Genomic DNA, 26,884 nt, shown 5'->3' on the forward strand with positions numbered 1-26,884 from the left:
TCGGTAGAGAGAGCACAACAGTCTGGTCATTGTATAAACCTGCATGTTCAATGGATTTGATTGATTTGAACCATCTATTACAATTATTCTTATTTTCTAACGACGCTTCCTTCATAAGAGGCTGTTCTGCAAATTGTGGCTTTATTAAAAACCGCAATTACTCATTGTACTTGTACTTTAAATGGTCAGTTATTAGGTTTTTATTATCATTATTATTACATTGTGGTGATAGTCCATGTTTCTTTTTGGTGGAATTTTAATTTCTAGGGGATACTGGGATATAGGTGCATATTTATGTGCATGGATATGGAATAAAAGTGAAATGAGATGTGTCACATTATTATTGGGCCAAAAATATTCACAAAACAAAACAAAAATTCAGATATGTCACAGAATAACTCATTTTGAGTAGTGTATATACACTGTATATACATCATACACCATTGTTTATAATGCCTATACAGTATTTTGCATTTGTATTTTTACTAACTTTTGTTTCTTATCTATAAATGTTTTCTTATAAATTCTACACTGTGACTCTGTGATGTCGCTAAATTTCCCCCTCTGGGTTCAATAAAGAAGCCTACTACATGTTTTTGTAGCTCATCTTAAAATGTAATAATGTTAATTAGAAAAACTTTTATTAGATTTTGAAAAATCCCATTGACTGACTGGATTTTATCACCCCCATATCTCTGGATAGTAATATCTGCAGATTTTATTAACAACACGTAAATCATTTAGTCATGGCTTATGACTAAATGACCAGTGATATTATACCAGCGATATTACCAAATACATAACCACCAACCTCATGGATACAAAATAATATATAAAAAGTATATTTACATTTACACATTTTTTTCACCTCTTAGTTTGTACATAATAGTTCTATCTAAAATGTTAACTATACTTGTTGTCCTAGTATTTATCTGTACGTCTTTTCATATTTAATTAAATTTAAGGATTGTTCCTGATTTGTAACAAAGAGCACAACTCAAAACCAGAGGATGAGTTGCATTTCAACATTCGTAAGTGTGACACCACAGGATATTTTTAAAGAGGCCTTGTGACAACTTCCAGTCACCTTAACCCACCAGTGATGGCCCCTTAGTTGGGAATCACTGGAGTAAATGACACATATGCTGGTGTCATGAGATGCTGTTAAAATGATAAAAGTGATTTACTGAAAGCAAAATTCAAACGGGGAGGTAGTTTCAATAGTCCATAATTTATTTCTCAAATATGCCATGTATGCATATGGTTGTGTGTGGAGAACAGTATGAGGAGGGAAAACACGAGATGAATGAACATAAAATGTAAACATTTTCAAACAGAGGCTAGACAAAACGACAGGGTACAGAGGATGAAATCAAAGGAACCATCAGACCGAGTCGCACCTCTGAGCATGTGCGGGCCTTACAAAGTGCTTTGAATTCAGAGTAAAGTCGAGAGCAGTCGGGGGAAGACATGATGTACGATATTTCACTATACATTATGTGCAATGGACTGTGAGCGTTCAAATGTCCAGTTTATGCAAGGTTAGTGCCCGCAAACAAAAAACATCTCTTTGCTGCAAGAACTGCACTGCTGTATGTATGTTAGCGTTATATATTGAGCACACAACATTCATTAACTGCTGCCTCTGTAGTGTCTGAAGCACACAGTGGCTACTAGCTAAAGAGGAGATTTATTCTATTTTTTCACATTTCAGGAGGGCAGACTGGGTGGATCAGTTTGCATAGGTTTATGATGGCCACAGTGTCCTGACTTATTTGCTGCTGCTGCGTCCAAAAACTGTTTTTTATTGTTGGAAAAAATGACTAAGGGAATCAAACTGAAAGCTCTGAGAACATTCAGTGTTACTTCTCCACAACTCCTTCTGAGTCATAACTCAGTCAAAACTCATATTTTTAGACTGAGTTGGAGTTTCACTGGGGATATTATTACATGTCCAGAGCCTGTCTGAAAAACTTCATCTTTTAAAATGTTTCTCTGTATCAAAATAGTCCAGTGATAGTTGTCCGTGCATTAACGGTCACACTGCAAACAGGATCTGCTGATAGATCATTCGGAAGACTTTTAAAGGGTAACTCCAGCAATTTTAAACATTAAAGTGTGTTCATAGATCTCGCGACTGTGTACGTGAAAAAAGTAGTATGAAGTCTTTTGTGGTTCCAGAGGAAACTACATGTAAACACATCTCCATTTTATTCCACGTATTCTTCCTTTTCAAAACCTGGTGTGCCTACATTACCCACAATGCAATTTAGCCACTCGGTGACATCACTGTAGGCAGATTATCAGATTACATAAAGCTTCCTCTGGAGCCACAAATGACTTTATACTACTTATACTACACATGCAGTAGTACTGAAGACCTATAAACTTGCTGTAGCCAACAGCTAACATGCCAACTCACAACATGTCAACATTTTACTTCCTGTTTACAGCCACCAAATAATGACATCTGTACTAAAAAATTATAGCAAGATTACGCCCCGAATCGAAGTAATACAAATACTATCAACATACAAATATTATTGTTTTGACTAAGGCTCAGAACATCCCATCAACACGGTTAATATAGTGTCAAGACTCCCTTTGCTTTAATGCTTTATGTGAATGCATTTACACCATTATACTCAGTGCAGAAAAGGTTTTTATGGCTTTAACTTGTGTAAATAACCATCTTGGTGACCATGCATGCACCAATTATTATACACATCATCTACAGGTTTACAGTGGACAACAATATCATGTACCAACAATATCTGTTTACTGTGCCAGTAAACACGATTATGAGCAGCTTTCATCCCTAATGTTAAGTCTCTATTCACACAAAATGATCACAATTGTGACTTTATACGGATGTTTACATCTAACCAAAAATAGACATCTAATATTCAAACAGGTTATATATAAAAGTAACGGATGTGTTTAAATAACCCCTGATATTTGAATGCGACTGGACAGAAGTGTGTGGGACATCTACAGGTAAGATTATGGTTGACAACCTGAACTAAAACTGAATGAAATATATCCTCCACGAGTTGGAGCTTTGCGTCCTGCAGCAGCATGGTCACTCACACACACATGCACGCACGCAGGTGACTGGTTTAAAACCCTCGACAGGTGAGTAACATGTGGACTATTATTGAATTATGATTAGGGCATATAAAGATGAACATGTCGACATTTACAGTAAGTAAACTCTAAAATTTTCCTTAATATTACATTTCTCCTGTGGACAAGGTTCACAGTCATAATCTGATAACATTCTGATATCAGCTTGTCATTGATTCGCACAGAGACACAGTACCAGTGAATGTCTGAGCGTCAAAAAGACACAGATCTTAGATGCTGAGAGATAAAGTGATTCCCATCAGAGGGGAGGTCTTCACACCGGGCAGCTCCTGTGTCAATAAATGTTGGGACAGTCAGTGTAATTCCTGTCAAAGTATCCACCTGTGTACAGCCAATCCTCCATTCCTGTATGAGGGTTTGTTCCCTGCTGAAACCACCTGTAGAGAGAGAAAACATGCACGACCAGTTTTTAATGACATGGTTAAGAAAATAATTGCATAACATGAGTGATGTACAGCCGTTGGAACATGTTTAAATTATCGTCTGAGGAGGATTCGCCTGGGAAATTTTGAGCGACAGCCTTGGCACCATGAAAAGAAACGGCTGAAGAGGAGACTATTTTTTTATTCCACTTGTCTCACTTATTGATCTGGATGCAGTCTGGTGATGAGCTGCTTTCTACTATTCCCTGTTGTTGCTGTCCCCTGTTCCTGATGACGAAGCTGACAAGCAAGGAAATAACAAAACAGAAAAGAAAACTCCTCTACTGGAAATGTGAAAAAGTCCAAAAGGCTGCCTATACACTAATACGCTAATTATGGTGTCAAAGACACACCTTTGTTTGCAGAACTGAGCCTCGTAATAAGGACCTCAAACACACACCTGTTTGACCAATCCTCCTCATCCTTGGAGCGTTCCCTGCGTGAAGCCCTTTGTTTCTCCTCTAACCGCTCTTTCTCTACACTTGCTGCATCTACAAAAACAGAAAATATCACAATCAAATCAAACACACTTCAATCATACAGCCCAAAATCTCAGTCACATTGCCTCAGTGGGCTTTACGATTTTTATAGAGAGCGAAGCAGTCCTTCGATTCAAATGAGGAAAAACTTCAAGAAGAGCCACAGAGGAAGGATCCCTCTCCCAGGACGGACAGACATGCAATATGATGATGATGATGATGATGATGATGATGATGATGAAGAATATCTATATCTATCCAATAAATGTGAATAATGACACTATTACAGACTCATGGTGTTCCTGAATACTGCAGTCATGTGTGTCAGTACAGATTTAGCTCCTGTCAGCATGTATGAAAGTCTAAGCCATCGTGTTTATGTGAGTCGTTACCTATGTCTCCATTTTCCATGGCTCTGATGTCGGGCCTCAGCCGGCAGTCTGTTGGTGCCAGTAGTCTGTCCATGCCGGGCTCCAGCTCGTTTAGTGTCATGGCAAAGCTGGTGAAGTTATACATCTACACAGAGGGAAAACCCAGCAGATACGACAAGAGTTAACATCTTCGTTTATATATATAAACAAGCTAATTTTATTAATATCAATATCCGTTAAAATTAATGCAAAGTCCATTTTCATATTTAACTGTGTCGCATATGTTCGGTGTCACTGTGTGAGATATTGACCTCTGCAGAGTGAGGAGGCCGCGGCGTTATCCTCCACAGTAAGGCACTTCCTGGTATCACAGTCACAGTCTCTTGAACTTCTGGCATGTCGTCTGCCTCCTCACCTTCACAACTATGCTCCTAAACACATACACACAAAAAGACACACACAGATAAATAACATCTTCCATGGACTAAAGCTGAAGCTGACAGTACGTACAGTTCATGTGCAAACAGGTGATCCACAGAACTACAGTTGCCACAAATTCAACACGTTTCTCAAGCAACAATGCATGTCATTGCAAGACATTATGGATTAGTGCTGGCAATGATCTAACCATACACTACACTTTGAACATAACTTGAACTAGACAACAGCAGTAGCACACTACAGATATCAAGTACACTTTTACCTTACCTTCTACTAATGCCACTGCATGTTATTGTGAAAGGAAAAGATACCGTTTAGAGCAAAGGGCAAAATTCACGTTGTCAAACAGATAAAACATGTCAAAGACAAACGGGACAACAGCAGCATTTCATCTCAGGTGTCAGTTTGCTCATCAGATTTTAGAATCTACTGAAATGCTGAGCATCACTCACCTGTTTCAGCTTTTTCGTCTCTCCCGCCGTCTTTTTGTCCGACTTCTTGTATGATTCGTAGACCTTTGGGTCCACGCTGTACATGCACTCTGTCCACTTTCCATAGATCACTCGCCGTTTCTTCTTACTGGTTGCACCAAAAAAATGACATTTATTTCAGTTCAGAGAAAGTTAATCACAGCCTCTGGTTCTTCACAGAGTCGTTGTGGTCGTGCTCTTACCTTTTGTCTTGGATATGACCTTCTACTCTGTGCAGCTCTTTCCCAAACATGCCACACGGTTTGAAGTTTAACACGCACTTGTCTCCCGTGCTGATGAATTAATGTCAAAGTTACTATGTCAGTCAATAATCACTGCTCCAAAAAGTTTCAATCTTAAAATGAAGTATCTGTCACTGTACCTGTGGTTGACTATCTCCACGGTTCCGTACTGCTCAATCCAGAGTTTTCCCAAGATGATGTTGTGCACACAACACATCGGGTTTGTCCAAGTGTACGCTTCTTTATGTCTGTTAAAAAAAAAAAAAAAAGCCCAGAATTTTAAGGAAATAGTTTGAGAAAAACCCACATTAACTTTGCTTATTTTAAACCAGCTTTATGCAAATAAACAATGATAAACTTCTCTACACTTTACCTGTACCCAAAGCCCCCCCCCTCTTATATTGGCAAAACTTCTCCAGATGATGCAACGCATGCCATTTGGAATATTTTAGGGCTGTCATATAAACTACAGACTGCTGTTACTCAGACAGACCTCACTCTTGGATTGAGGGAGGGCAGTCACAGTGAACTCCAATCTAAGTGTCTAAACTACATTGTGCTGGTAAAATTAAAACACAAAATCTTGTTACTAAATTGCCTTTTTATCACCTAAATGTTTTCAGAAAATGTTTTTTTGGCACACTGTTTAGCTGCAACAGAGCCTTTCCTCTCTTATGCATTTTATCTGTAAACAAAAATTTTGGTTTAAATATAAAAGTTGGCTAAAAAGCACAAACGCAAACCATGGAAACAAAAATGGCCAACCAAAAATCAAAACCCTAAAACGCTGCTGAAAGCACAACAACATCAAAGCTAACAAAACTGTGTGAACATACAGACGTCTCCACAGATACTCACTTCAGTAGCTCCAGCGTCATGGTGCCTTTGGGCTCCGCCTCCACACTTTTCCCCCAGAACTTGAGTTTCGGGTAGATGGACCCGTGAAACTCGAACTCCTGCTTCAGAGACTCGGCATGGAAGGCACTGACAGGGGGGTGGTGGCTCACCTGCTCTGAGATCAATCTGTATCCATTGTCCTCTCTTTAGAAGAAACATTCAGAGATTAACATGAATGAATAAAAACACTGTGGTTCATTCATGTCTGTCAGACACTGAGCCAAAACTGTCTAAAGGCTTCTCAAATACCTTATGAGCTCATATGTCTCCCCAAGCAGAGGATTAAATGGCTTTCCAGTTCGTTCCCATTGAGACGCTACAGCCGAAACAGCGAACGCAGCAACAACCTGCCACAGAAACATGAAGTAAGTCAGAGCAGCAATGAATTCTGAGTTAATTGACTGACAGTAAATCAAGTGTTTATGCATTTTTTAAACAAAATTATGTTTTAGCTTCTCAAATGTGAAGCTTTGTAGATTTTCTTATGAGAAAGTTAAAACTGAAAAATAAAATCTTTAAGTTTGAACAAAACAAGATATGGACTTGCCATTCTCACAGTTTTTTCTGACATTTCAAAAACAATTCAACCTAAAAAATGTGTAGATGAATTAAACAAGCAATTCACAATCAGTTTTAGCTTTAAATGTGGTGAAGCTTTGTCACATCTATCTGTCCAGGTGTGGTTTTACTGACGCTCACACAGAAGAAATTCATTTCAAAGAAAAATAAAAATAACCCGATTGTCTAACAAAAACACAACATCAGAATCAACTGTTGTCTCTACCTGCATGCGGTCTATCGAGTCAGACAAACTGCAGGCCTTGTGAATGAGGTGAGTGTGTTCCATGTACTCCGAGATTCTCTGGAGGAAGCTCAGCGGCTCGTTAAACACAACCGGCATCGCTATTTTGGAAAGCTCCTATAAGAGCATGCGAGGACATAAAAGATTAACAGAGCAGATAAATGAGCAGGAACACACAGAGGCGAAGACAGACACTGAAACGTTACTTGAAAAACTCCTTCTGCATCTTTTATGCAACAATACAAAACAACACTCCCACCTTTAACAACAGGAGTGACATACACATATTTTATCTTCATTCAAGCTATTCTGGTCCTTTCAGGTGGCTGCAAAGTAATTTCCAAGCCAATTTTAGGCAGTTGAGCAGAGAAAAGAGGAAAGTGTTCAGTAATGACAGATCTGGTAGCACTGAGATGAGAGAAGAGGCATGTAAGTACTCAATTATAGATCAAAAATTTTAAAAAATGCACCACACTAAACCCACAATAACTATACACACATTAATTTAGTTCTGTAAAAAGGAAAATAGTGTATAGTCTTATTTTTGTGATTATCTTTTTTCATTTTATTTCTGTCTTGTAGCTATAACTCAGTCACTGTAGTTCTTCTCCCTCTGTCAATAACTCTTACGGTGTTGTAACACTTGAATATCCCTGCGAAGGGATGAATAGTCTAATCTTATCTTATAGTTCAAGTTTTCTGAGAAGCTGCATAGAACAGCTTAACATAACTTAGTTTGGTAAGGACACAGGTCGGACTCACCATGCCGATGCATTTCTTCAGTATACTCCAAACACTGAAATTGTTTCTGGAGATCATTTCAGCAGGCAGGGTTTTCCTGGTGCACATTTTAAAAAGGAGAAAAGTCAAACCAGTAAAAACACTTGTAACTAAAATGTATCCGTTAACAGCTGTCTCCTCTGCACAGACGGTGGCAGGATATCGTCACAGAGCACAACTCGCTCAATCACAATCAAGATGTTCTGAGATGAATATTGTTAGTTCACTCCAAATGCTCTGTAGAGGAGGTGCTCACTGGTTAACAGCAAAGAAAAAAAAAAGTGCTTGCTCTGGCCTAGTTCGCCTACACGTGTAAACCCCTCACCTACAGACATTTATGGTCATGTGGTGACATGCACACATACATGCCTGCATACCACACGTCTGCACTGAGACTCACCTGCGCTCCCACACGCCATTCTCGTGTGTGGCGCTGCTGCCGTCGGTCACCTTCTTACTGTCAAACACCAGGGCATCTTTAAAACTGACTTCACAGGAATCATCTGACTCCAGCCCTGACGGAGACAACAGAGGAGTGAGGGGAGGAAAAAAGGAAAGAGGGAAGAGGCGAATATATTCAACCACACGAGACCTCTGACAGCCCGTCTCACCTGTCTCAGCGTCGTAAAACTCCTCTTCGCTGTTCATACTGAGCACAGAAAGTAACTATGCGTTACTCAGAAGTCATGTTTCCACCACCGGCCTGTCCCTGCAGCCCAGCCTCTCTCCAAGCATCACAGACAGCCAAACACACAACCTGCAACAGCACGGACTCGTTACAACAAGCGGGGCGGCTGGATGTCGTGGTTAAAGACAGATATTAATATTTGCGTGCTATGACTAAAAGAACAACAGCTTTCTGCTGAGGCTAGCTGTGAGCAGCTCTGCTCCCCAAAGAACCTTAGCCGTTAGTCAGTTAGCTAGCTAGCTATCCGGCTAACTAGCCGTTAGCATCGCTGCTGCACTGAGTTTAAACGTCAGCCGGAGGTCACACGGCAGAAAAACGCTAATGTTACCGACACAGACACTGACACGAAGATTTAAGCACAGTTCAATGTAATATACCTGTGAGTTAAGGTCAAATTACTTCGCTAGTAACGTAAACAATCGAGGAGTACTCTGCTTCAGAAACAGGGCGGAAGTAGGCGGCAAGGACACCGTGACTGACGGCTCCGCCGGCCAATCAGATCGCAGCCAGCGGCGGCCTAGAAATAGAAGTCAAAGAGCAGAAGATCAGTCCAGAAGCTTTAAGACAGGCTGATGACGTGACTCCTGCAATCTGGGTCCAACTATGGTGTAATAGATAGATTATTATCTTACATGAACCTTTTTGTATTGATTGGTTGACTTTATAGACATTTAAGGGTTTTTACAGGCAAACAAATCCATAAAAATGAAAGAATAACATTATATCCTCGAAGTAGTTCCTTAAAATTAACTTTGTTTGTTAATATACTGTGCAAATTCAAGGATTTAATAATGAATTAATAATGTTATTAATTCTTTGCATTCAGTAATAATGTAGGAATAGATTACGATACTCGAATAATAGAGGTCAAACATTAGATTCTTAGTTTATAATAGGCCAGCAAGTCCTCCGGAGTAAAGAAATTAATAAGTAGAGGCATCCTGCCATTAACTCACATACAATAGTTGTATCACTCACGCTGACGTTGCACTCCATGGAGAACAGAAGGATTTTCACAGTTTCTGGCTTCATCTGCCTGTTCTTTACTATTTTATCTATGTCTGATGTGTTGATGGACAACATGTTGAGCAATCACAAGTTCCTGATCTGTCTAGACACTCCTACTTCAGTGTCCAATGAGAGGCCAGGTGGTGACGAGGAAGACTGACAGGCACCTGAACAATCCAAATGACATCTATTGTTATATTCATCCACTCCAGTATGTCAACACATCCATCCATCAGATGCCCATATGACCATTTTCGTTTCTTCATCCAGTCTCTCATGAATATAGATTTGTATTCTCTTTGTTTCAAGGGCCAAAGGAATTTGTTCTTTAGTTTGTACTACGTCATCAGCGATCAGAATTGATTGTTGATTTATTAAATGTATGTTTAAACCCCCTATATTGGCATTTTAAAAGGCATATCGACTGTGTCTACTGAGAAAATTTATAAATAAAATGACTCAAATAATTCTCTGACCTGGAACGATGATATTGATGATGATGATGATGATGATGATGATGATGATGATGATGATGATGATGATGGTTGCCTAAATCATTAAAGCCTCACAGTCCAGATAAGAGCGGATTATGTCTGTTCGATGAATGAATCAGCTGTATGTGGTTGCTGTTGTTACTGTGCCACAGACATCAGCCTGCTCAACGAACCACCGTCAACATTTTGAATAAATAACCAAGTTAGTGCTCAAGTGATCCACAAGGTGGCAGCTTCACACGTGTGATCAGTGACTCCTGTCAGTAACTCAAAATGTAGAGAATTACTTTCAAATTAAACTCAAAGTGTCAACAGAAAATGTGTATTTGTAAATAACCGGTATAGTTAGTTAATTTGCTTATTTTGTTTATTTATTTCCGTGTTTAATGCCAAGACACCATCAGAACAGTATGTTATTAATACAAGAAAAGAAAACCACACATATGAAATCACAAGTTTCAGATGAATTGTACACTGAATGGGATTTATTATGAAATATATCATAATGATTATAATAATGTGTGTGACTATTGAACATGATGTTTTGAGGATCTTGATGCAGAGAGCTTTAAAAGCCGAATAAATAAATATAGTGTTGAATGCTCAGAGGGATGAACGACAAGTTGCCTGACTATGACAGAAGTCAGGAGGGGAAAATGGAAACTTTCAGAAGCATCATTAATTTAATTTAACATCAAGTCACCCAGAGATACAGTAAGACCGGAAACAGTAAGGATTTTACAAATAAAAGGGACAAACAAGACACTTTATGTGAATTTACTGCTTCTTCTATTTTATATCAATATTTATTATGAAAATTCATCATTTCTTTACAATAGCTTCCATGTCATTTGTTTCAATAATTCAAATCAATCACTTGTATATATCACATTAGTCACTAGGTCACATGACATGGAAACTAATGAGAAGAAATCCTGAATTTTGATAGAATTATTGATATAAAATGGAGGAAACAGTAAAATCCCATAGAAACAGATGCGTCTTATTTGTTACATTCATTAAAATAATTCGGCATTATTTTGGAGTCACTGGATCACATGACATGGAAGGTATTAAACAGAAATGCTGAACATTCATTGTAAATATTCCTATAAATGATTTGTCCCATTGTGTGTAAATCAAATTAAATCCGAATTTGCACATTATTTTCGTCATGGGTCAATGAAAGGGTTTTATTTTGGCGACCGGAAGTCATTACCGGGCTGCTGAGTCTGACACTGTCAGTTACTGTCTGCTCTCTGCCTCTGTGCGCTTTTGGCAAAGTTTCAGTCTTTGGGATGGAGAGGTACCAGTCGGACGTCTTCAGCGAACTGTGAGCTCTAAACTTTTAGAGTTTCAACTTTTTAGTTGAGACGTCATGATTAATTAAAAAAACAATAATAGTAATAAATTAGCGTCCCTGTTTTCCCACCTGAAAAAAGTTGCGGACAGATGTCAAGATGAACAAAGACGGAGATAAGAGCGCAAAGACTGCGCCCCGGAGCCAGAAACAACCCAGGGCGCAGCAGCAGGTTTCTGCCCAGAAGAAGAAGAAGGATCAGTCTAATAAAGACGCTCAGAGTGGCTCCTTCTCCAAAGACTCGCAGTCAGGTCAGTGCCACTCTGAGAGGGAGGTGAAGTCCGGAAAACGAGCGGGGAAAGTGTCATCAGGTGGCACCGTGGAGGGCCGGAGGAGCCCCGGCGTGCAGAGGAAGCTGTCCGACGCCAGCAATACTTCAGAGGACCTGAGCAAAGACTCCGGCTGCCTGTCAGGGAAGCTCTCCTCCTCAGACAGCAGCTCAGAGATATCCGACTGCCCCTCGGAGGGCAACAAGCGCGACTCTCCGACCTGCGACAATGATTTAAGCTGGATAGACGGGGGAGCTTATGAGAGGCCGGACAGCGGGGGGAAAGGAGACGGCAGCCCGTGCGTCAAGGAGGCGAGAGAGAGCTGCGCTCTGCAGCCGGATGCTGCTGGAGGGGCTCCCGGTTTGTTCAACTCCTCCGGGTCGTTTATGGATCTCATGATGGGAGAAACAACGGAGGATCTTGCCAGGGAGGTGGACGATTTACGATCAGAGAACGAATACTTGAAAGTAAGTCAAAATTAACTTTTAACCTAATTTAACGTAATTTCGTTTGTCTAATTCGGGTTGCCTGGCAGGATATTTGGACGCCTTCCATCTTGATTTCTACATATTTGTCTGTTGTTTTGTTTGTTGCTCCTTCATTAGTTCTAAGAGTGTCTGAGCAGCAGAGCCGATTTTCTGTACATGCTTATGTCAGTCTTCATTAGCGACTGCAGGGCGAGTGAGGTTAATCTCTCAGGCGAGAATCAAAAGTGAAGACTCACTATTGACTCAGTGACCTGTGGCATCACCAGAAGCACTTTCCATGTCATACTGAAATAAAGTAAACAGTCAGTAGTGATAGCAGGAGTCTTTAGAAGATGATTCTTTTTATTTTCTGTTATTCTAAAGTAGAAAATGAATCTAACTTGCAAAATCATGTGTTGTAATTTAGTAAATGTAGTGTGAGCGATGGAGACTGCTGGGAAGTCCATTTAATGTGTAAGTCTGGCCTTATATAAATAGTTCCTGCTATCCACTGTCACTTGAGCTCTATGTTGCTGTTTGTGTAGTAAGAAGAGAGAGTGAAGACTTGAAGAAAAAAAAAAAGGGTCAATCTAAGCCAATCAGAGCACAGTGACAGGGAGAGAGAGTTTTTAAGCATTTAAAGGTGAACTCCTGTGATTTAGAGCTTCACTTTCGTGAGTTTGTGGGACCTTAAAGAGCACGATTCCAAAACAAACATTCAAAATAGAAGCAACAGGGGCTGAGAAATCCTAATTCTTAGTCCAAAAACACAAGAGAGCCTACATTTCCCTCAATGCAACTGGGTAGCATCTGGCCTTATAAAGAGCCGAAGCCACGCCCCTTCCAGTTTGACCCATGGGAGAAAAACATTGTGAACGGAGTGAGATGAATAATTTTTTCATTCAGTTTGAATTTTGTCACGAACGACACATATGGTTGTGAATTCGAAAGATTCTTTTTCAGAATGTCGCAGTTTGTCTTAAAACTAATGAAATGCGACTGTGAAAATACATAATTACAAAGACTATTGTCGCGTTAGTGATATTGTCTCATTGAACGCTCAACCCTTAAACCCTTACTGTAGATTTATTGTGATTTGCACCTTTTTTTGTACCTTTTCTTTGCCAAGTTGTTGGTGGTGATGTGTTGAGCTCTTTCTGTAGAGGTCCACTCAAAAAACTACATCGTCTCGCTCAACACTAATCACCAACATGGCCGCCAACTAGGCACAGAAAGGGAACTATAAAAGATGAAAATCTCAATAAATCCATGTACATCTAGGTATTACTTACTTATACTTGTACTTTTGACACTTATATACCCTTAATATTAGATACTTTTTCTCAATTACTAGCTTTATGGGTGGTTTTGTACCTTTTACAACATTTGTAGAATATGAAGAGTAAATCATTAGGAGAACAAACAAGCCACAAGGTGTTTTTAAATGAGTAGGTTCCAAAGTATCAGTGTGATCAGTAAGTAATGTGACTTTCCTCTCACTTTTTAAGGAACACAATGATAATCAATGTGTGTGTGTTTGTTTCAGGATGAGGTGGAGGAGCTTCGCTGCGAGATGCTGGAGATGCGCGACATGTTCCAGGAGGAGGAGGTGTACCAGCTGCAGGAGCTGCGGCTGCAGCTGGAGCAGGCCAACAAGACCTGTCGCATCCTGCACTACCGCCTCCGCAAGGCCGAGCGCCGCAGCATCCGCGTGGCTCAGACGGGACAGGTGGACGGGGAGCTGGTCAGGAGCTTGGAGCACGACATCAAGGTCAGAACTCCTCTCCCTTTTCATCACAGTAACTCCCACTCCTTCCTGTGTGTGTGTGTGTGTGTGTGTGTGTGTGTGTGTGAGGTCATGCGGTCTTGTTTAAACTCTCTCAGCACCAGCAGTAAAAGCTCCATCTCCCAAATTGGCCTTTAAGTGAATCACTGCTGATCCAGTCACCAACATCAAAGTGAAGGTTTTCTGTGAGTCCTCAGCGTCCTTGTGTTCATCTGGTCTCAGCACACCAACAGTGTTTGTGTTGCTGTGACACACTGAAGCACTGTAATCTGTCGACGGAGGTCTGAGTCACGCCTGTTCTCTTCGCTGTAAACTACTTCCTGCTGTTCGTCAGCACCACACACGTTTCATTAGTTTGAAATGTCTTCATCATGCATCCTGTTTATATTTTTGTCGTAACCGAGGTGCAATTATGTGGTGAGTCGCTCTCCGTGTGTAGGAACCATAAAAGAAAAGTAATCTTCATCAGAATCCTGGAAGGTTAATTGTCCTGTTGTTAAATGAGATGTGATGGCAGCCAGACTCTTACTTTGAGCAGCGGTGTGCGTGGTGGTGTAGGATTCCCGACAGCCTCCCCCTCAATCACTCACTCACTCACTAACCCATATGGTAAATTCCTGTTAGAAGCATTTCTTGTAAAATCTCACAGCTTTACCCGAACCAACTGCTGCAGAGAACAGGCTAAGGTAACAAAATAAAGTACAACCAGGGTCAAAAGGTTCAGAGTACATAGCCTGACCTCCATTTTCTTGTTGCGTGGTCGATGAAATGACCACAAAGTGAGGCAAGATGAGATACAAAATACAAAACAACAAAGAGAATTGCAAATTGCTTACAATCGACACAAAATGACTACAAAGAGACACAAAACAACCTAAAGAGACTCAAAAACAACCAAAAAAAGATGTGAAACAACCACAAAAAGATGCAAAACGACCACGAAGAGACACAAAATTACCACAAAACAACCACAAAACGACTACAAAGAGACACTTAACAACTACAAAAAATGTGAAACAATCACAGATGAAAAATGACCAGAAAGAGACACCGAACAACTACAAAGAGACACTAAACGACTACAAAGAATGTGAAACAACTGCAAAGAGTCACAAAATGACCAGAAAAAGACACAAAACGACTACAAAGAGACACAAAGCAACCACAAAGAGACAATAAACACCTACAAAGAGATGCAGAGTGACTTCAAAGTGACAAAAAATGACCAGGAAGAGACACAAAAAGACAACAAAGAGACGCAAAACCACCACAAAGAGGCACTAAACCACTACAAAGAGATGCAAAACACATATAGAGAGATCAAATGACCACAGAAAGACAAAAAACGAGTGGAAAGAGATATAAAACACAAATACTGACCACAAAGAAAAACAAAATTACCATGAACTGACACAAAACAACCAAAAAGAGACACTAAATCACTAACTGTGGACGATTTGAGGTTCAATAACTGTCTGTGTGCTTTAACTATAGGTTGCGAAGAGTGTGTCCCTCCGGCTGTACAACGAGCTGGAGATGGTGCGGAAGAAGAATTCCCAGCTGGAGTGGGAGAACGAGGGGCTGCGTGAGAAGACACAGGAACTGGAGGTGGCCAAGCAGGTGTTACATGCTGAGGTGGAGAAAGCCAGAGAGGTACGACAATAAGGAAGTAAAAACTGTGCAGGATGATGTTCATGCTTGATGTTCATGACACTTTTCATAGATTATAGATTGTTTAAGAAGGGACTCCCTTCTTAGCGGAGCAGATCTTAAATAAGTCTTTATGTTGGGTCAAGACATTCAGCCTACATCTCGACAGAAACACAAGCTGCCTCCATCCCTCCGGTCAGGATTCCTCCTCTCCATTTCTGCGGCTACACAGCTGCACCCATCCCGGCCAGTTGTCCGCCTCATCCCTCAGTCACCCTGATGTCAGGCGACACATGACCCTGCTGCAGATCAATGATATGAGAGGAGGGCTCGGCCGGCAGCTGCCTGGAGCCTGGGCTGGGTGAAGCAGCCTGGTATGCTGAAGTCTGAACTTCAGGCACAGCTGAACACCCTCAGCTGAGCGGACACAGAAAAAGGGAGAGAGGGCGCGAGAGATTACAAAAATAGACTCTCTCTCTCTCTCTTGCTTTCTCTCTTTCTGCTTCTATTAAGCTTGGCTAAATCTGGATCAGTGTGTATTATGGCATTCTAAAAGGGCGACACACTGACCTACAACCATCCCTGCACATGCTTTCATCAAACAGTGACCACCACACCCCGACAGCGATTGAGTTTCCACCTTTTATTCTCCCTCCCGTTCCCGCCTCGATAACGATCGTACGCTTCAGGGACACGTGTTTGGTTTAATCCAGGATTCGGTGCTTTGGCATGAGCTCAGTCTGGTCCGCTCAGCGGAGACAGCTGCTAGTCCCTTTGATCCCAACAGGGAAATCCACTTAGATTACCTAATCTAGGAGCACAAAACACAGTCTAGATGGATGTGAAGGAGGATGAAAATTGCAGAGACTCGCACTACAACTGGTCTGTCTGTGACCCTGTTTGTGAGACGTGAATGGAGACTCAGTGCTGTCAGGTTACAACATGGCTGCATATCCCCCAACAAAAGCAAAAGTCAGGATCCGTGCAGCCTATCGGCCCACTGACCTTGATTTTAAAAGACTCCTTCTCGCCTGTTGAAGATGACTATTATTAACACTGTGACATCCTGCCCTCGTGTTTAGGAGCGAGACAATGGTCACTGCAGCTCACATTCCTCTCATGCTCAGACTGAAGAACAAACTCGCTCATGTAGAAGAAGAGGGAAGGACTCTAGACACAAGACAAAAATTGGATCAAGTCACACAATGGGCGGCTGTCTCCGAGCAGCACAAGGGCATGATGAATCTGATAAATGATATTTATGTGAAGAAACAGTTCAACACTTTAGGAATACGATTTCTTGCGAAAAGTTAGATGAGAAGATTGATACCACTGTTGTAATAAACATTAAGCTGCAGCCAGTTAGCTTAGCTTAGCGTAAGCCACCACACTAGTTTGTTTAAGCCGTACAGAAAAACAATAGTTTGTGGCTGATAAAACTCCAGAAAGTTGCCCGACAAAGAAAAAATAACCTGTAACCATTTAAACCCATAAACTGATGGTTTGAACGGACATCTTCAGAAATGCTGGTGAGCTGATTTCATGACCTTCAACAGAGCCGAGCTAACTGTCTCCTGCTTTATACTGAATGGACAGATATGAGAGGGTTATCCATCATCTCCCTAAACCCTCTGTAAGAATTGTTGAACTAGTCCTTTATTTGTTTTTGTAAATTGAAGTATCCTGCTGAGTTTTTGTAAGGTCTCCAAAGTTGTCTTGTACAGTATATCATGTAGAGACGTGCTGTTGTGCTGTTGAGACACATTTACACGGCATTTACAAAGTGGCTGATCTATGGCAAGTTGAATGTAAGTTGTTTGTTAATGTACTGTTAATTTACGCCCTTGATGAAGCTGTTTGCCATGTTTTTTTCCTCAGAGCACTTTGAAGAAGAAAAGCATCCGATCAACAACCAGTAAGGCTGAGAAGAGACTGTCTCAACAGATCGAGGTTTGTAATTTGTGTCAAAAATTGCATGTTTCTTTCCATTTCGCAATCGTCCTCGTCAGAATGATACACACTGTTCTTTTTTTTCCAATAGGATGACAGCGCTGATCTCAGGTGCCAGCTCCACTTTGCCAAAGAGGAATTAGCTCTCATGTGCAAGAAGCTCACCAAGTTGGTATCAGAGAGTGAGAACATGCGCGAGGAGCTCGCCAAATACCGCTCGGCCTACGGCGACGTAGACGTCAACCAATCGCTGGAGGGCAAACAAAACTCCGCCCACGCCCGGGAGGCAGAGGTCAAAGTTCACCTGAAGCTGGTGGAGGAGGAGGCCACACTCCTGAGCCGGCGCATCGTCGAACTGGAGGTGGAGAACCGCGGACTGAGAGCAGAAATGAGCGACCTGAGAGAGAAGACGGGAAGAGGAGGGGGAGGAGGGGAAGAGGAAGAGGAGGAGAATCGGGATGTGATGGAGGAAAATCTGAAGGACAGAGAGGGAAGTTTGAAAACAGGGTGCACGAAGGACGCAGAGAAAGATAAAAGTGAGACATCTTCACTTTGCAACCAGTCGCAGACAGACGGGACGATGGCTGCTTGTCACATCACTCGAGAGGGTCCAGTAGGAGGTGAGTGGGACCCGTCAGACAGTCCTGAGAGCGATCCTGACCGCGCTCTCAAAGGAATGAAGGTTAAGGACTTTGAAGCTCTTCTTGCTCTCAGGGATCATTCTTGCATCTTGACCTCAGCCATCCAGCTCCTGATGACGCCTCCAAAAAACGGCCACTGCTCGCCTCCCTCGTGCGCTTTCACCTCCCCGACGGAGGTGGACCTGAACGGGAAGACGCAGAAGATATTCCCGCCAGGGCCCTTGAACGACGCCCTGGAGCTCCTGCAGGCCATGCTGCTGGCTTTCATCGGGAGGGTGGAGACCATTCTAACGGGCGAGGGTTTAGGGAAAGTCTCTGGAGATGTGGAGGCTCTAAGGGGGCAAGAGTGTGCAGAAGACCTCCGGACCACAGAGGTAAAGGAGAGAGAGAAACAGACCAGACAAGCCGCTTCCTTCCAATGGGAGCTCATCCACAGCTGCAGGGAGCCAAAGATGCGTCTTTGCTTGCAGATCCTGGGGATCCTCCATCAGTGGTGTCAAGTGAAAGGACCTGGGCTGGAGGGAAAAGAGGTGATAAAATCAAGCAAATTGTATATGTTTTCAAAACTAAGGTTTATATCTTGAATATCTTAATATATCTAGTTTATTTTTTCATGCAGGGTAAAGACAAAACCATGTCCGCGCTGCGGGGGTTGTTGCAGGACCTCGGCTCGGAGCTTCGGGATGATACCAAGGTCAAACAGTGCAAGGCAGCTGAGGTGAGGATGGTGTTTACCCTTCAGCTGCGTGATGCAGCGGGAAGTCCTGCTGATGATCCGTCTCTGGCCACACGTCCTCCTGGCGGTTCAACAGGCATCATGAAATGATGCCAGAGTATTTAGGCTAATCTCTTGTCGAGGCGGCGGCCAAACAGGACAGTATGTTCAAATCTGCTGCGTGAAAACACTGACCGACTCTCTGAACTGTCCTGATGTGATACATGGGTGTAAACTCTTCACAGCCCCTGGACTCCACCTGCTCTGATAGATGCAAATCAACAGAGAGATTTAATGCTAATCAAGCATTTGAGTTGCTGCCACTGAAAATGCTGTATGTGCACAGCATGACTCAAGATGTCCTCTGAAGGGTCGGATTTATTTTTTCAATGGTTGTTTTTCCTCCTTGCTCCTCTGACTAAACTGTAATCCGCCTTTTCCTCAGAGACACAATTTATCTGAAACGAAAAAACAACTCTTCAGCCACGCTAGCAGCTGTGTGAGGCTGCACTAACCACACATGTGACTCCAGTCATTTGATCTGAGTCTCAAGCAAGTCCTCGGTCATTTTCTTAGGTCAAGTCAAGTCAAATTGATTCCTAAATCAAGGTTGCTTTACTTCCAGTATCAAATCTTTTAAAGAAAAAGACAAGATACTTGTGCCTGTCTCATAACGGTGTCATTGGCATATTTATTTAATCTGTCCAGAAAGTATGGCCACGATATTCAGTGAAAGAAATTGAATCAAACAAAATCACTTAATTCAACTCAATTTCTTCTCAATTGATGTAAATCCCTCCCCATTACCGTTTGAACAGCGTAATGCTGGCAGCCAGACTGGAATCAAAACTAAAAACTAAACCAAAAACAAATAAAAAGAAGGAAGATCGCTCAGGTCATCAAGTCAAGTCTCAAGTCGTATATTCTGTCAAGTCAGCTTGAAACTCAACAAAAGTGTGACTTGAGTCCACATCTTAAGTGTTAGCACAGTGATGCTTTCAACTAAATGTTACAAAGTCAACTCTGTGAGTCACAAGTCCTGTCAACATGATAAATACCACATAAAAAGATAAAGCTAACCAGAATGTGATTAGTTTAGCAGATATTTGTTCATAAACTGAAGTACTGGACAAATTGAATTCTTGACCTGATTAATAAATCATATGCTCACCAAAATGATTACACTTCATCCTGACAGGGGTCGTTACAGTCAGATCATAAAGTATGATTTGTTTGTACAATGCGCACAGTGAAGAAAACTACACTGATGTGAGAGTTTTGCACATCTATGATTACTATCAAGCACTGAACCCTCAGAGATGTGTTCATTTCATGGTAACATATTCAACAGCTGTTGGTGTATTTCCCTTAAAACCTCAAATATGAGCTTCATGGTGACTCTGGATTAAAAGTCAGCGGATCACCAAACGTATTTTGGGTTTATCGTCTGGAAATCATCAGAGATGTCTGTAAAATTCACGTCAATCTATCTGACAGTTATTGAGATATTTCAGTCTGGACACAAATGGTGGATCTGCATAAAGTTACATGAAGTTCTATCATAATAGCAAAATGGTGACGATCCAAAAGTAGATACAGAGGCAGGAGGATTGAAAACCGAAAAGCGAGCTTTGCTGAAGCTGTGAGTGCAAATTATAAATAATTTGAAAAGGCATGCAACAAAGACAGACGGTCAAAACTCTAAAAAGTAAAACAAAACTAACCAGGTGGACATGAGGAAGCACCATGGAACCAGGGGGACAGGTGAGACATGCAGACGATGAACAAAGACTGAGGAGAAAACACAGGCAAAACGGAGGAAAACAGACAAAGGGAGGAAGTAAAAAGTGAAACGTGGCACATGAGGATGTAATTACAAAATAAAACAGGAAGTAAAAAACCCAAACCATGATAAATTCAGTAACTATTAAACTGGCTAATATGTGTTTTTTCTGTCTTTGCTCAGAGTGCCGTCAGTAGTTTGTTTCATGATGAACGACAGTCTGAAGCTGACAGGTGAGTGTTTTCAGCCCTCACATCTCGTCCATCTTGTTCCTGAGCTCACTGAGGTCCTGATTCATTCATCACCTGCTGTTTTCACAGACTGTGCAGCACGAAAGTGAGAAGACTCCGCCGACAGTTTTCTCCACACAGCTGTACGAAGAAGAACTGGTGCTACGTGAGCCAGGAGGCTGCCCAGCTGGACCGAGAGGACCCCGTTAAGACGTGGGACCATCTCATCATGCCGCTTAGCTTCCCTGATCTTGACTTTGAGCAGATGTCCCTGGAGAGGAGCCACACTGCCCCGGAGAAGTCGGCATCTCGCATCTACTACAGCCCGCCGTCGGCTCGCAGGGTCCAGCTGGCTCAGCTGAAGCAAAGCCCCGTCGCAGACAGAGAGTCTGTCAACACCGCCTCTCCCTGGTGCACGCCGCCGACCTCCTTCTCTCAGCTCTGTCTGGGCTCGTCTGCCAACCTCAGCGACGACATGAAGGAGATGACGGCCAGCTGGAGGCAGACGGTTCAGGTCGGTTCAGAGCAGAGGGGCAGATCTCAGGGGCAGTGGGTGGACGTGGCCTGCTCCGGTACTCAGACCCACATGAGGCCACAGATGGTGAGTGTTGGTCTGCAGACAGATGGGCCGGTCACCGTGAGAGGAAGTCCATCCAGGGTCCTGAGCACCTCGCTCGTCTCCGCCCGCTCTCATCACATCTCCACCTCACTGGACGGTGTGTCAGGCAGAGGGTCCAGAGCCTCCACCTCCTCGCCTAAACTGTACCGGAGACAGCCTGCATCCGCTCCATCCTCCCCTCCCTCATCTGGCAGTTTGAGCTCCTCCTCCTCCTCCTCCTCCTCTTCCTCCTCCACCTCCAGAGATCGAGCCCTGTGGAACCTGAATCACCAAAACCACAGTGGCCTCGCGTGGACCAGACAGACCAGTCTCAGAGTGGGTGCAGGACAGACCCAGGGCTCTCTGAGCAGCACCAAACCCCCCAGTAAACCTGCAGCCGGACCCCGTTACGGCATGGTCACAGAGTTCCTGCGCAGGGTGAGCGGCCGGGCAGAGAAACCGGTACCGGTGTCGGTCCAGAAGCCCAAGAGCGGCCTGAAGAGCCTGGAACGCGTTCCAACGAGGCCTCCCGCCGCTCCGCTGCACCGGACGGACAGCGTGACGAGGATCGTCAACCAGAGGTTCATGAAGCAGAGAGAGGAGGCCGGCCGGGCCCAGAGGGAGGAGAAGGGGAGTCTGAACAGCAGCGTCCGACACAGCCAGAGTTCCTCCACAGAGGTGAGTGTGACTGGCAACATGGCTGCCTGTGTCGTTTTCTAGAATAAGTCATCACTCAATTACAGTATTCATAAAAACTGCAATCAAAAATTATGTTAGAATATAAAATATAAATGTTAATTACAGACTTAACTAGAATGACAGCTCAGTAGAGTGTATACCTCTGCCAATGACCAACAGTCCTCTTTAAACCTAATTCAATATCAGATAAAACGTGTTTATATCCACGAGATCTGGATTTTTATTTGGATCTGCGTCATAGATACCAGCCAGATGAGTATTCCCAATAGTTTTCATCAAGATTCATGAATAATCCCTGAGAAATTAACAAAAATGTCCAATGTCTCAAAAACAGCCTCCTAATGTTAAATCTAAGTTCAGTGTGAATCTCTTCAGCAGTTTTTATTTAATCCTGCTGACAAACCAACAAACAAACATTAAACATCATCAAACCTGTCCTGTGAAGCACGTCTGTTGTTTCTGTGTTTCTCATCTCACCTCTTCTCTCTCTTTCCATCTGACCAGGATGGAAACTACGACTGCAGCTCCAGCAGCACTTTGACCTTCTGCTTCGCTCGTTCTTCTCGCTCCACCCAGAGACCAACGTCCAACCAGAGCAGACTCCTCCGACACAGATACTCGCCTCCAGCCGGAGCGGCTGCAGACTCCCAGAGCTGCGAGTGAACGGGAGCAGATCAGATGCTCGGCTGATACTTCTGGACAGCTGAGAGCGTTTACAGCCACTGGGAAAGAATTTAAAATGTAATGGCTGAACTGGGAGCACTGGGAGGTAGACTGTTTGTGGGACGTTTAGGAGAGTTGTCATGATGATTTCAGTCACTCAGTCATAAGTACAATTTAAAACTTTATGTGACAGTGATTCTGCACTTATATCGTCATCTACAAATACATTTTATATTATCTTTGTGCTACTTTGTAGAGAGTAACCTCATGTTTAAATAAATAAATTTCTAAGATCTGGACCAGCTTTATAGTGATCTTATTTATCCACATGTCAATAAACTTTATTTATGTAGCGCCGTTTGAAGCAGAGTTTACAAAGTGCTTTGACAAACAAGCAAAAGCAGGAAACTCAGGAAAACAATATTACAGAATAAACACACAAGAGTCACACCAAACGCAAAGTAGTCTAGTCTGAGGTGAGTTAAAGCAAGAGGACAGAACAGAGAATGTTAAAAAAAACCACAGTTATGAGTCAAAAACTGGCAAAATCACAGAAAAACTAAGTGTGAGGGGAAGTAATACGAGAAAAGGAGATAAGTAAAAGAATAAAATCAATAAAGGACGAAGAGGACGACATCACATGAGAGGAATTGAAACATATTAAAAGATTAAGAGCAGTAAAAGGAGTAAGGGATAATAAATAGATTAAAAATAAATAAGAGCAGTAAAGGACAAAGAAGACAGACATCACATGAGAGGAATTGAAACAGATAAATGGACTAAGAGCAGTAAAAGGAAGCGATTTAACAGGCGTTACATTATCATCAGTCTTTTTTTATCTTTGGAGTCACTCCCTGAAATGAGTAGATTTTATTTAAGCTGCAGAAGCGAGTTAAATCTGCAGGAGGGGGCTGCTGGCTGTTACGTCACACGCTCAAAAAAGAAAAAGTAGGAGCTAAGTAGTTAATAAGATAAGAGTTCCTGGCCTGTAAAGAGCATGATCTCCTCCCCACACCCTCGCTCTCTCTGATTGTGACTTTCACCGTCATTGACAAACTGCAGCCAGCTCATCATAGTTACTCACCTGGATATTAAATGTTGGAGCGACATCGGCGAGGCTCAGGTTCTCTCCGAGCAGATCAGCTGAAATACTTTGTCTCCTGTCAGTGGCAGCTGGCCGACCGTGGTCAAGGACGCAGCCACTAGAGGAGTCACACAATCACACGGTGTCACGTTTCTGTTCGGCACATGTGTCACACATAATACACACACACAAACACACACACAACAATGTGGGTTACCTCCCAGTGGAGCGTCTTTAATTCAGCGTAACCCAGTTTCACACAGTGGAAAGGTGGGAAAAAACACACACACACACACAATAAAGAGGCAGGTGCTGCAAACAACCTAGAATTATCTGACAAAGGGAGTGAATGATTCTTCATTCACATCACAATAACCATCATTAATAATTAAGGAAAATAAAAAAATAAAAAATAATCGATCAGATCTTCTTCATAATCATCTGATTGATTATTTTATGCCTAAACAGACTAAATAAACAAACTCTCTTTGTTTTCATGACTGAATAAACTGACCTTAAAGAACAACACAATTTCAATCAAACTCTTACTGTCACTTTTACTTATCTATATTTGGAGGACATGGCAGAAGTGACATTTGACTTATCTGGTTTCAGTCAATATTGTGACTCTGAAATATGATGAACACAGATACAAGTTACCCACATAAAAATATAAACAGATAGTTCAAGAGGTTCCTGGAAAGTGTCATCAGAACTGAATTCAACCAAAAATATTAATTTTTTAGATTAAGTTTTTTTAAATTTATTTTTTATTCTTTTTATTGTTTGCAGTTAAAACTGCTGACCACACAACCAATAACAACACAGCAGCATGTTTTTAGATCAATTCAAAATAAGTTTTATATTATGTGCTTTAAAGAAACTAAAGTAAAATGGATGACGTTGCAAAAAATGGAAAGCAAGTATATCTCGACTTTATATTTGACTGTAAGTCTTGACTGCATGTTTTCAGTTCCACCACAGTGTTAAATGCACCACGCTGCAGTACCGAGTCTGACCTGAGGGGCGCTGCAGCTGCGGCTGCAGCTCGGCTCAGTTCCGTCTTTAACGAACCTTTGTTGATGCCAATACAGACAACACCGGAAGTGCTGCCCTGCTCTCTGATTGCCGTCTGTCAGATGTGATGATACTCGGTTTAATTAACCTTTAATCAGAGTTTAGATGGATTCTGTCTTCTCGAGGTTTGATTCTTATGACTTCGAGGCTGATCGGCGGTTTCAGGACGGACTGAAGACTTTGAACAACAGCAGCAGGCAGGAAACCAAACTGCTGGAGATGAAACTCTTCTTTTATAACAGGTGAAGTAAAGTGACAGCTTCAGTTTATCTTTGAGTAATAATGTATTAATCCAAACCGAGGTGAAGTTAGTTTTTAGGTTGGATATTGGGCAGACAGCGGCGTCTCTTCCTCAGTTTGACCGGGTGTTGGCAGCAGCAGGACGGTCAGCTCTCCTCCCAGAGACGCTGATTTAGGGACCATCAATAAATGATCCTGTTGTTTGTTTGATTTACACAAAAACAATGCTTCTTGAAGTGAAAAATATTATAAAAACATAATAACTCTAAAGTAATTTCCTTCAGCACACTTATATTGCTAACGTGTTCATTTATTTTGAAAAGATATTTGTGTAAGACATTGGCTTTTTTAAAATAGCTTCCATATCATGTGACCCACTGAGTCGAAACTAATGCCGAATTGCATTAATGAATGGGAGAAATATGACACACCTGTTTTTATTACATTTTACTACTTCTTCTATTTTGTATGAACATTTATCATGAAAATTCAGCATTTTTTTTTTTCCAGTAGCTTCCATGTCATGTGATCCACTGACTCCAAACCAATCCACAATTGTATCAATACACAACTCATATAGGACATTCCTCTTTTGAATGCATTTTATTGTTTCTCCCATTTTATATGTATACTTATTATGAAAAATCAGCATTCTTTTGAGTAGCTTGCATGTCATGTGACCCACTGACTCAAAATCAATGCCGAATTGTATTACTAAATTGGACAAATAAGACACACCTCTTTATATTGGATTTTACTGCTTATTCTATTTTGTATCTATTTTTAATCAAATTTCAACATTTGTTTTTCAATAGCTCAGTGTCATGAAACCCAGTGACTCCAAACTAATACATTGTATTACTAAATAGGACAAATCATTTTTTTTCTGTGTTGTTTTGTTTTTGTTTTTTTCCCGGATATTTACTTCGTGTCCATGTCTGTAGTCTATGAATTTCATGTGCAGAGCTATATAATATAATGTGATGATTCTAATCTAGTAAACTGTGGAAGTTATACATTCTGTGGCTTAAATAAAAACAAAAAAAAATCATTAATACCTAAAAAATAAACAATAGTTTTGTATTCAATTATGATGATATCTCAACAACTTGATCCTTGTTTGTCATTCTCTTCGACTCTCCAGCCTTCTTGAAACTGTCCTTATTCATCCTCTCTGTGTCATCATCAGGTTTGTGGAGCCGATAGACCGCAGCAGCTACAAACACTGGAGCTCTGCTTCTCCTCAAGTGACACAGATGGACTGCGAGCAGCCGGGCCAGAGTACATGTTCAGGTTCAGACTGTGATAACATCAAAAACAATCAGACAGCAGAAACCTCCGCACAGACGGAGGCGATGCAGCTGTCGTTCACAGAGGTGATGCGACTGGTTCAGGAGGGAAAGGAGGTGCCAGGAGTGAAGAAACTGGATA

At 41.8% G+C, this 26,884-nt stretch overlaps 2 protein-coding genes across 3 annotated transcripts; one reads left to right on the forward strand and one right to left on the reverse strand.

Annotated features, from left to right (window-relative positions):
• Positions 1 to 1,210: 1,210 nt before the first annotated feature.
• On the reverse strand, positions 1,211 to 9,257 carry LOC119023344 (oxysterol-binding protein-related protein 2-like). Of its 2 annotated transcripts, XM_037105194.1 has the most exons (15): positions 9,117 to 9,257; positions 8,663 to 8,808; positions 8,452 to 8,566; positions 8,034 to 8,109; positions 7,254 to 7,388; positions 6,719 to 6,816; positions 6,431 to 6,613; positions 5,713 to 5,820; positions 5,534 to 5,623; positions 5,313 to 5,439; positions 4,731 to 4,850; positions 4,441 to 4,564; positions 3,970 to 4,060; positions 3,729 to 3,809; positions 1,211 to 3,524 (listed from the first exon to the last, which is right to left on the reverse strand). In XM_037105194.1, exons 2-15 carry the CDS (start codon positions 8,697 to 8,699, stop codon positions 3,422 to 3,424), a joined length of 1,488 nt encoding a protein of 495 aa, XP_036961089.1. In that variant the 5' UTR covers positions 8,700 to 8,808; positions 9,117 to 9,257; the 3' UTR covers positions 1,211 to 3,421. The 2 variants fall into 2 exon arrangements, with proteins under 2 accessions (XP_036961089.1, XP_036961090.1); XM_037105195.1 differs by lacking the exon at positions 3,729 to 3,809.
• A 2,288-nt stretch (positions 9,258 to 11,545) lies between these two features.
• si:ch211-197l9.2 (protein SOGA1) lies at positions 11,546 to 23,333 on the forward strand. Its single transcript, XM_037102752.1, has 10 exons — positions 11,546 to 11,574; positions 11,684 to 12,337; positions 13,884 to 14,108; positions 15,618 to 15,776; positions 17,652 to 17,723; positions 17,815 to 18,894; positions 18,984 to 19,082; positions 21,046 to 21,095; positions 21,183 to 22,368; positions 22,894 to 23,333. The coding sequence occupies exons 2-10, from the start codon at positions 11,702 to 11,704 to the stop codon at positions 23,050 to 23,052; spliced, it is 3,666 nt and encodes a 1,221-aa protein (XP_036958647.1). The 5' UTR covers positions 11,546 to 11,574; positions 11,684 to 11,701; the 3' UTR covers positions 23,053 to 23,333.
• Positions 23,334 to 26,884: the final 3,551 nt, after the last annotated feature.

Source organism: Acanthopagrus latus, chromosome 7 (assembly GCF_904848185.1).
Source record: "Acanthopagrus latus isolate v.2019 chromosome 7, fAcaLat1.1, whole genome shotgun sequence".
NCBI classification, from domain to species: domain Eukaryota; kingdom Metazoa; phylum Chordata; class Actinopteri; order Spariformes; family Sparidae; genus Acanthopagrus; species Acanthopagrus latus.

What these genes read in the sequence shown, in the direction of transcription:
- LOC119023344 (XM_037105194.1), bottom strand. Translation starts at nt 8,699, where the DNA reads ATGAACAGCGAAGAGGAGTTTTACGACGCTGAGACAG. An exon ending in CATGGAAAATGGAGACATAG is followed by an intron (nt 4,061 to 4,440) that starts GTAACGACTCAC and finishes CTGTTTTTGTAG; the next exon opens with ATGCAGCAAGTGTAGAGAAA. An exon ending in GAGGAGGATTGGTCAAACAG is followed by an intron (nt 3,810 to 3,969) that starts GTGTGTGTTTGA and finishes CTTGCTTGTCAG; the next exon opens with CTTCGTCATCAGGAACAGGG.
- si:ch211-197l9.2 (XM_037102752.1), top strand. Translation starts at nt 11,702, where the DNA reads ATGAACAAAGACGGAGATAAGAGCGCAAAGACTGCGCCCCGGAGCCAG. An exon ending in AGGTGGAGAAAGCCAGAGAG is followed by an intron (nt 15,777 to 17,651) that starts GTACGACAATAA and finishes TTTTTTCCTCAG; the next exon opens with AGCACTTTGAAGAAGAAAAG. An exon ending in CGACAGTCTGAAGCTGACAG is followed by an intron (nt 21,096 to 21,182) that starts GTGAGTGTTTTC and finishes CTGTTTTCACAG; the next exon opens with ACTGTGCAGCACGAAAGTGA.